Source organism: Salvelinus sp. IW2-2015, linkage group LG20, assembly GCF_002910315.2.
Source record: "Salvelinus sp. IW2-2015 linkage group LG20, ASM291031v2, whole genome shotgun sequence".
NCBI lineage: Eukaryota > Metazoa > Chordata > Actinopteri > Salmoniformes > Salmonidae > Salvelinus > Salvelinus sp. IW2-2015.
Window position 1 is genome coordinate 79,001,324 of NC_036860.1, and position 10,743 is coordinate 79,012,066.

At 42.9% G+C, this 10,743-nt stretch overlaps 2 protein-coding genes and 1 long non-coding RNA gene across 4 annotated transcripts in view; 1 reads left to right on the forward strand and 2 right to left on the reverse strand.

Annotated features, from left to right (window-relative positions):
* The window catches only part of LOC111981357 (TBC1 domain family member 10B), a 13,529-nt gene extending 9,546 nt beyond the window's left edge, over positions 1 to 3,983 (reverse strand). The window contains exons 1-2 of one of the 2 annotated variants that reach the window (XM_070449697.1): positions 3,473 to 3,983; positions 1,085 to 2,251 (exon numbers count right to left, since the gene is read on the reverse strand). In XM_070449697.1, the coding sequence (XP_070305798.1) occupies positions 1,085 to 2,232 (1,148 nt within the window). In that variant the 5' untranslated portion in view covers positions 2,233 to 2,251; positions 3,473 to 3,983. Of the gene's footprint in view, positions 1 to 1,075; positions 2,252 to 3,472 lie in introns of both variants that reach the window. The other variant, XM_070449696.1, reaches the window with a different exon arrangement.
* mylpfa (myosin light chain, phosphorylatable, fast skeletal muscle a) overlaps positions 1 to 10,743 on the forward strand; it is a 70,572-nt gene that overhangs the window by 14,477 nt on the left and 45,352 nt on the right. The gene's annotated exons all lie outside the window — the stretch shown is intronic.
* LOC139029522 (uncharacterized) overlaps positions 1 to 10,743 on the reverse strand; it is a 66,963-nt gene that overhangs the window by 12,907 nt on the left and 43,313 nt on the right. The gene's annotated exons all lie outside the window — the stretch shown is intronic.

Below are 10,743 nucleotides of genomic sequence, written 5' to 3' on the forward strand. Positions count from 1 at the left end.
TCCCTTTTAGGATACGACACTGAAGGGGACAGGTTTAATCAATACAAACTAAATCAATAAAACAGAAACAGAAGAGGGAAGTGCACTTAGAGACTGTCCGAGGGGAGGGGCAATACGTTCTCTAGAAAGAGAGAGGAAATGAGTGGCTGGGCGAGGCACTGTCAGTACATATTGTGTCACAAAAGCGCTCTCAGCACTATCTATCTGAGTCACACAAAGCAGAGATGAAGGACAGACCGATAAGTTTAGAGTGGATATAGGGAAGACTGGACAGAAAGGGTGGGGAGGGAGAGATCACTTAGGGCAAGCTGGGTGACTCGGAGAAGATGACCAAGCCAGGAAAGACGGTTGATTGTCAAAGACTCCAGCCACCCAAGTCATAGAGTTCTCTCTGCTACCGCAGCATCAAGTCTGGGACCAAAAAGCTCCATAACAGCTTCTACCCCCAAGCCATAAGACTGCTGAACAGTTCATCAAATGGCTACCCGGAGTATTTGCATTGACTCCCTTTTGTTAATTATATGTTTTTGCACAGACTATGTACACTCACTGGACTCGAACCACACACTCACACATACTACACTGACATTCCAACACACACACATGCATATTGACGCTACACATACACCTTCACATTATGCTTCTGCTACTCTCTGTTTAGATCTATGCATAGTCACTTTACCCATACCTACATGTACATATTACCTCAAACCCCTGCACATTGACTCGGTACCCTTTGTATATAACCTCATTATAGTTATTTTATTGTGTTACTATTTTTCCTTTAGTTTATTTAGCAAATGTTTAACTTTTTTTCATTTTTCTTATATATATATATATTTTTTACTCTGCACTGTTGGTTAAGGACTAGTAAGTAAGCCTTTTACGGTAAGGTCTACAACTGTTGTAGTCGGTGCATGTGACAAATATCATTTTCTTTAAGAGAGAAAAAAACAAACCAGTGTAATTGCCCATCTACAGTCAGAGTGAAGACAACCCCCTCCCAAACTGGACACCCCCAGATTAGTATTTGACATGGGTGTGTGCATAGAGTGAGGGTGTGTTTTTGTTTTACCATGCCCACCTGCCCTCGCTGTACTGGGTCCCACCGAGGAAGCCATATTTGTCAGTGCGTCTGACAGCCAGGCCGTTGATCTCTGAGTCTGACCCGATAGAGCTTCCATCCTCCCCCAGGCCAGACAGAGACTCCAGGGTCCCTGACATCATGCTGGCTGACTCKAGGTAGCTGAGGGTGTCTGGGGCTGGAACTCTGGGGTAGGGCAGGGAGAGGGAGACAGGTTCCTGGATCGCTGGAGGGCTGGGGTGCCCTGCTCTGGAGGGGGTGTTGGGTAGCTCTGCCCTTCTGGGAGATTGGCTTGAGGTCTCAGGTATGGGAGACAGGCTGGGGGTGTCCAGTTTGGGAGGGGGTTGAGGGTTTGGGTGAGGGTTTTGGCTTTCTTCTGGTGGCTGAGGATTTTGTGCTTCAGGGGCTGCAGCTGCTTGGGTGGAGTCTGGAGGAGGGGGAGTGTAAGTGGGGGCAGGAGGAGGGGGAGATTGCACCATAGACTGAGGCTGAGCATAATCAGTAGCAGGATTAGTGTTCACAGTGACATGAACACTGGGGTAGAGATTAGGGGTGAGATTAAGACAGGAGGAGGGGCTGGTAGTCTGCTGTGTTACCRCCTGTACCTCTTGCTCACTGTGGGCCTGTGTAGGGCACTCTGAGGGGGCATTTAACAGCTCCTTGCCCCCTGGGTTACTCAGTTCCTGCTTTACAGCCAACACTGGGCTGGCCCCTGCCTCCARGTCTGTCTCCTTCACTCCCTCCCTCTGCCGCAATGCTACATCTACAGGTGGGATGGCAGGAGTATCTAGGGCTATTACAGGTACGGGGGCAGGTCTCTCTGGGGGTATTAGAGGTGGGGGCACTGGAGTCTCTGGYGTTAACGCTGATGAGACGCGTTTGGGGGGACTCGGTGGAGGTCCTCTCCCCCCTCTCTTGGGAGACTTGGGAGAAGGAGGGTGAGAAGGAAGCGTCTCTCCTGGTACAGTTAATGTCAGAGAAGCTTTGTCAGCGTACAGAGAGGACTTGGGGATGGGGTTCTCCTTAGGGGGCTCTGGGGTGGTGCTGCTGGGAGGAGGGGGGGCAGTAGAGGGTATGGGGAAGGAGGGGGCAGCATGTGTGTCACCTATAGCTGGAGGTGAGGGGATTAGGGTGGAGATTTCGGCCATGGCGCCTCCTTATTTTCTCCTTGACAGATGGAAAGAAGACAGAAAGGTTTCATGAGAAACCAAAGTTAACAGAACTCTTAATCATGATCACATGGAAACAACCTCTCCAAATGTCCATAGTGTATTAGAGAAAATTATGTTGGACTGATGATAATAAATAATACAGAGGCCATCAGTCCCTGCCCCACACTTTTCAGACAAGTTTTTCACACAAAAAAAAGTCCTTGCTTCCACAATGTTAAATGAAGAAGMTGGCTGTATATTTCAAAATCAWGGACATTATTTGAGAGATAGGCTAATGCCCAAAGCTTTATTGGCTACTATATTGGTGGAATTGCAGTTTTGAACAGTGGGGAAGATTCTAATAACAGACAATGAAAACCAGCTAAAATTAAACTAACACAGTTCCCTATATCTGAAAGAGGACATTGGATTCATTACACACCTACCTCCTACTCTATGTKTTCTATTTGATATTTAGTTAGTGGACATGGATTTGGATTTTTCYAATTATTGCCCATTGGGGTATTTTCAACAATCACCATCTCCACAATACAGTAACAATACAGTAATAGGTAGAATTATGCATGTCTATCTGAGGTTTCACTTAATGTTGTTCAATATGATGATTTGACCTGTGTTATTTACTTCACCCAAACCCACCTCTCCATTTCTGCCCAATATCTATCCAGTGTCATCGAACACTGAAAATCCACGGACAATCTACAGAGCTAGATGTTGACAATGACATGTCTACAATTCAAATACATTGTAGAATACATTCATTCAAAAGACTGCCTGGCCCTAACGATCAACTCAGGTGTGGCCACAAACACTATCAAGTGCATGCACTAACAAGCACAACAGTCAGWCAAAWTTACCTTCGCTAGCAACCACCGATACAGTACCTTATTTCTTCTACRAAGATTACGGACAACATTATATTTATATTCCGCTGATCTAAGCAGGTTGGTTTGCTAACTAGCGTCAGCCAACACGCTAACTATCTAGCTAATATAGCTACCTAAAAACGAACGATTGTGTTTTCATATCCTCTCGAGGACTCATTCAAAGCAACACAACTTCCCGATTCAACCACAGGAAAATTATATTTGTTGCCTAACAGGCATCTTAGTTTTCTAGTTAACTAATGGTCCACTCCCCTCCCTGTCGTCGGGGCCCTGCCTGACCATTGGGTCCACGGCCTTGCCCATCCCTTCCCTCGRTCGTGTAAACTTACCCACGGCCCGCGTGTCTACGTGATCCGTCCGCCTGGACGCCCAGGGCAGCGGGTTTGTCCGCGGGCCCCCCACAGCTCCGGTCCGCTAAACTCCTCCGTTCAATGAAAACACGACAATGAGAAGCTGGAGTGTCCAGGCAACAAAAGGAAAATAAATAGATAACGGCTGAGCAGGTTAGGAGGCGCAATGTCCCCCAAAACTAGCGAGCTAGTTAGCCTAGCTTGCTGGCTAATGATGTTATGCGGGTGTTGTTAACATAGATGTATGTCTGGGTTACTCTCTGACATAACTGCAGAGAGTTTAAATCTTACAAATGTATATCATTTTACGACCAAATGGTATTCCTTTCTCCCAAACTGTCCTTCACAATCAGTGTGGTCGTGCTGCTGTTAGACATTTAGCACAAATCGCCTGCATTTCCTACTGCTGACAGCCACGTGCGCGCTCCTGTTAGTGCGATCGGGCACTCACGCGTATAGGCATAATAGGCACCATCTGTCAACACGAGTGCAGAACATGGCAAAGAAAATAATATCAGGTTAAACTAGAACTAAGTACAAAGTATTTGTCTCAAATTATCTTTCATTTTCAAATATGTTGTTGAATCTGTATATGCACCATTTGATTGAACTAAACTATCCTCTGTTTTCTCCACGGTACCATACATTTGCCAGATTGTCGCTGTCTCTCAGTACTCTGCTTCCCTCTGCTGTTGGTATAAGGCCATTACCTTTTATACCTACTTCCCTACGATTTAACAGCAGGTAGCACAAGACTTTAGGGGCAGATGCACTGTACATTTGACAGTAGTACCATGTACAACAGAGGAGGCTGGTGGGAAGAGTTATAGGAGGACAGGCTCGTTGTAATAGCTGAAATTAAATTAATGGAACGGAGTCAAACACGTGGTTTCCATGCGTTTGATGTTCCATTCATTCTATTGTGTACTTGGTAGGGTTTGGAAGTCATAAGCGTTACTCGATTGTTATTGTCATTGATCCAACCCAGCCACTTACGACTCTCTGAGTAAAGCTCAACTAGCACAGGTCTTATTTATTTATTTCACCTTTATTTAACCAGGTAGGCCAGTTGAGAACAAGTTCTCATTTACAACTGCGACCTGGCCAAGATAAAGCAAAGCAGTGCGACACAAACAACAACACAGAGTTACACATGGAATTATTATTCCACTACCTAAGAATAACAAATCTGCATTCACCCGTCCTAATAGTCATCCTATAAGCTTGCTGCCTGTGTTAAGTCAATTCTTGGAAAAAATTGTATCTGTACAAATCAAGGATTATTTCTCATGTAATGGTCTGATAACGGGTTTCCAGCATGCACACAAAGAAGAGCATTCTACGAGTACGGCCTTAGCACAAATGACAGATGATTGGTTAAAGAGTATGGATGACAGGAAGTAAGATGGTGCAGTGTTGCTAGATTTTAGTGCTGCTTTTGATGTAATTGATCATGAACTGTTACTTGTTAAACTCAAGTAACAGTTCATTGATAAAGCAGCTTAATTGAATTTTAAACCCCAAATCTATTTTGCACAAGAAACAACCTGTCATTTATCACAAACTTTGTGAATATCTGGGTTTTCCCTCTTCACAATGCAGAAAGACCGCATTTAATCAGTGGACACCACTCGTTTTTATTACAACACACCTGTCATAATTGTTTTCTTTACTAAAGTAGAGGTTTATTATTATTATTGTTATTGCTAAAGATACTGCATAGGTGTAAACATACATTTTTTAACAAGCGATAGTACTTGTATAGCCTAAGAAAGTAGCAGAAATGTGCAGAAAGTAGTTTTGAATGCATTTTATTGAAGTGAAACAATAACAGTCTTGAACTGTTTTAGCAACATAGTGATATATTCTTATATACTGTACAATGAGGAATTCAACTATAAAATACAAGTCTTCTCCCATTTTTTTTAACCCTTTCTCCCACCCACAAGGTGTATAAACAACAACAATAAATAAGAATAAAATAAGATCATAGATACAAAACAAAAATGTGATGAACATAAATCAATCAATTCTAATTAGCACATGRAGGACAGTATGCAAGTGTGTGTGCATGGACGTTGCAGATGTATTTCTCACATGTGCAGCACATAGTATTTGTTTTACAGTCCTTCTTTGGGGGGCATAATTGGCATCTCCTCCTCTTGCCTGCCCCAGCTGCAGCCTCAGGTGGATCAGGACAAGATTCAGCCTCCTGAACAGCTTTCACACGTGCTGCAGAGGCTGCTGTGTGGGGGAGGCACTCCCTTCTTTGAATGTGTGGGGTTACAAGTGCCTTTCCCAGGTGCTCCAGGAACACCCTACTCTTGTTCCGCTTATCAGGCATCCAGGCAGGGTTGATCTTGTTCCATATCACAAAGGCATTGTATGAGGACACATCAATGATGTTATGGAAGATGACCAGGGGCCAGCAGGCAGTCATCCTCCTGCAGCTGTAAATTCCAGCTGTGGCTTCCTGTCCTCACGATCACTGATCTCAGCTGTTTTGAGCACTGTGCTCAGGAGGACCACATTCTTGTTCCTATTTGGGAGGTAAGAAACTAGAGTGGTGTGGGGATGAAGGCAAACTTTGATGAGAAGGCCTCTTTCCCCCTTGTTGCGAGGAATGCAGGGGGGAGCTCAGGCTTGTTCTTTCGAACTGTGCCAACCATGGTGGTCTTCCTCTTCAGGAGCTGCTGGCTGAGTTCATAAGAGGTGAAGTAATTGTCACACGTGACATTGTGCCCCCTCAGTCCATCTATCACATCAACCACAACCTGCATCCCCTGGTTCTTCTCCGGGCCTCCACCGGTCGGCTTCCCTGTGTAGACTTGCATCTTCCAAGTGTAGCTGGATTGTGCGTCACAGGCCACCCATATCTTGATGCATACTTTGCTGGCTTGCTGGGCATATACAGCCGGAAAGGACAGCGACCTTTTGACAAAAGAGATTACTATCAGTAATTAGTATCAGTGTCACAGAAAACAATCACATAAATCAATGATATTACAGAAAAACAATAATAAAATTAACTGTGAAAATCACTTACATTACAGATATGGAAATAAACATTTACCTCTGAATGGAACCAGTTGCTCATCCACTGTTACTTCAGGKTGAGGGTTGTAGAGGTACGGCAGACGCTCCACCCACTTCTCCCAGACCTCTCTTATGGCTGCCAGTTTGTCTCTCACACGTCTTGCAGGTCTTGGCTCACGATTATCAAATCGTAGCATTCTTGAGAAAGTGTGAGAGACTTTCAGTGGCACCGTGGCACGGAAAATCACCCTTCTACTGCATCCCAGAGACTACATGTAGCCTTGCCTCGGGACCTATACACACCCGCTAAGATTAGCAGCCCTATGTAGGCACGCAGGTGTCGTAGTAATTTTCCTGTATTACTCAATAGAGAGAGAGAGCCAACCACACACAAGTCAGAGTTAAATTATATATTCCATCTTTAATATATATACAAGCTTCACCAAAGCCCTTTTTTGACTCTCAGATCAATTCAGTGTCTATAAATGAATTCTCTGAGAGTGCTTACAAAACAATTCTTAGTTTCATTTATAGCCAAGATACACCCCTCTCAACTTACAAAGAATCCTTTACCCGAAAGAGGAGTATCCTATCGCTAGACAGCATCAGCTATAAATCATCGTTCAGTTTGATCTCCCAAGACAAGGTTTAAATCTCATGCTTGGTACTTCACTGTCTACCAACCATTACCTCATCCAATGGCATATATCAATTGTCATTTCTAGATARTCCCAAACCTGGACAAACTCCAAATCAGACAGTGAGCCTCTTAGGTCAAATACTAGGTCAAGATAAGGGCAACCTCAGAGGGGAAATACAATGGTTCCAAACACTGCCAAACTCCTTCCCCCTATGAGAAAAGTAGGGAGTGACTGYCGTACAGACATTGTATGAGATAACTAACTGGTTCCCCAATTAATAACTCCATCCCGTCACATGGTTTAGGAATAGTTACAAACAACGTTCCCATAAGAAAACAACGTTCCACTCTGTCCTCCTCCCCTTCTGATATTCTACTTAGCACCACATGGTTTAGCATATACATTGACTTATGAAGACTAGCCTGACCTCTCCCCTCTCTGGCCCCAAGTTACTAATCCCTAGCTCAGAAGATTCTAATGACAAGTATCTCACAAGCATATGATGAAAATAACATCTTATCTATCTATGTTAACCTTGCTAAATCTGATTCTGCCACGACACAGGTCAATCTCATCCATCCTTTTCCAGTTGTCTCCATATTTACAGAAACCCTCCAAATTTGTCATCTCCAGGATTTTGTTTTCAATGGCTGGTGTGATGAACATGTAGAATGTTGAGGCGATGTCCTGGGCAACTGCATGTCTTGTGGGCCCTGGGGTCATCCTTGAGACATTTTGTGCTGCCATCCTACCCTGGTTGTCATATGGTGAAAAGGACCATATTATTTTGCTGTTCTTTGACAAAAATGTCTCTCTTTCAGTTTGGGGGATTTCTTCATCTGAAGATGATGCATCATGCTCTGGGTTGTACTCTTTCCCATCTTATTCTTCAGATACTTCCTCCTCTTCTAAATCATTGTTCTCTTGTTCCTCCTGGACATCTGAAAATATCAGATCTACAACCTGTTGGGCACTGAAACGTGCACTCATGGTTCAGCAAAGAGAGAACTGGAGGGACTGTCATTTGCAGCACCTTTATAGCCTCTGACTGCATTCCCCATTAGTAAACAATGCTTTCATGAKATTTTTATTTTGTCAGAAATGTGTTTATTTTGTCTGAAATTGTTTTTATTTTGTCTGTGAACTTGCGTCATGTGTGGGGTCGTGGAGGGGAGTTGCTGCACATGCACAAGAACGTTTTAGTTTTGTCTGAGTTCAATCAATAGCACACATAATCTCCATTTCTCATTGTGTGTATGTGTGTGTGTCTTTGTGGTTTTTGTGGTGTGTAAATTATTTTATAACTGCTGGGTCAAAAATGACCCTAAGACAATCTTTGTACCCTAAGACAATCTTTGTACCCTAAGACAATCTTTGTACCCAGCTTTCATGGAAATATGAACAAAGGTGATGTTTCACTTTTTCTAATGCTGGGGTCACTCTAGGAAAAGTCATCAAATTTCAAGTTGGTTTTCTCTGCTGTTAAACATAGTGGCGGGTCAWTTCTTACCCTTAAGACAACACAAGGGCTAAGTCTGCAGCTCTATCCTGGATGGAAAGCTATCTATCAAGGAGAAGACAAAWAGTGTTCTTTAATGGTAGCTTTTCAAACAGAAATATATACACTGTGGTGTTCCTCAAGGAAGTTGCCGAGACCCAGTTCTCTACTCTATCTTTACTAATGATTTACCTTCAGTAATGAACAAAGCAAGAGTGGTCATGTATGCTGATGACTCTACAATGTATAGCGCAGCATCAGAATGTAATGAGCTAACATGTCCTGAGCAGTGAACTAAGAATGGTGTCTGAGTGGGTTGATATGAACAAATTGGTGTTGAACATTTATAAAACTAAATGTATTGTATTTGGTTCAATATATATATGCTTGCTGATGATCCCCAATTTAATTTGCCGATGAAAAGAATGCATGTAGATGTCACGACTTCTGCCGAAGTTGATGCCTCTCCTTGTTCGGGTGGTGCTCGGCGGTCGACGTCACCGGTCTTCTAGCCATCATTGATCKATTTTTCATTTTACATTGGTTTTGTCTTGTCTTCCTACACAGCTGGTTTCAATCCCATTCATTACCTGTTGTGTATTTAACCCTCTGTTTCCCCTCATGTCTTTGTCAGAGATTGTTTGTTGTTCAGTATTCGTGTTGTTTGTATTGGTGCGCGGCGGGTCCTCGTACCCACTTTGTTTTATTGTATTCATGGTTTTGGAGTTATGTTTGTTTTCAAGTTATTAAACAACTCCATTCCACTAAGTTTGATTCTCCTGTGCCTGACTTCCCTGCCACCTATACACACGACTCTGACAGTAGAGCAAGTGAAAAAAACTAAACTACTAGACATCATGTTGGATGCAGATTTATCAMGGTCAGAACATATAGATAATATTGTGATTAAGATGGGTAAGGGAATTGCTGTTACAAGAAAAGGTTCAGAGTATGTAACATCTAGCACACTGAATCAGGTGATTCAATCCCTGGTCCTATCACACTTTGAGAACTGTCCAGTTATATGGTCAATCCCTGTTCCTATCACACTTAGAGTACTGTCCAGTTATATGGTCAATCCCTGGTCCTATCACACTTAGAGTACTGTCCAGTTATATAGTCAATCCCTGGTCCTATCACACTTAGAGTACTGTCCAGTTATATGGTCAATCCCTGGTCCTATCACACTTGAGAACTGTCCAGTTATATGGTCATCCCTGGTCCTATCACCTTAGAGATGTCCAGTTATATGGTCAATCCCTGGTCCTATCACACTTAGAGATGTCCAGTTTTATGGTCAATCCCTGGTCCTATCACCTTAGAGAACTGTCCAGTTATATGGTCAATCCCTGGTCTTATCAACTTAGAGAACTGTCCAGTTATATGGTAATCCCTGGTCCTATCACACTTAGAGAACTGTCCAGTTATATGGTCATCCCTGGTCCTATACACTTAGAGACTGCCAGTTATATGGTCAATCCCTGGTCCTATCACATTAGAGAACTGTCCGGTATATGGTCAATCCTGGTCCTATCACTTAGAGAACTGTCAGTTATATGGTCAATCCTGGTCTATCACCTTAGAGCATGTCACAGTTTATGGTAATCACCGGTCTATCACACTTAAAGAACTGTCCAGTTATATGGTCATCAAAGAAAGATATTGAAAATCTCAATCGTTCAGAACAGGGCTGCCAGATTAGCTCTTTGCTCTATCTGTATGAATATTATCCAAATGCATCAGAATCTCTCATGGCTTCACGTTAAAAACAAATTACTATCCAGTCTTCTGATCTTCTTTAGGAATATTATATTTTTCAAAAAACCACAGTATTTATCAGGCCAGTTAGTACATACTAGCAACACGCATAACCGCCAAACCAGACAGACAAATTTAGGGCAGCTAAGACAACCCAAGCCAAGGTCAAATCTCCTTAAATCTACAGTTTTATATAGAGCCATAGCTGAATGGAACTCGTTAACAATCCATATACACTGCTCAAAAAAATAAAGGGAACACTAAAATAACACATCCTAGATCTGAATGAATGAAATATTCTTATTAAATACTTTTTT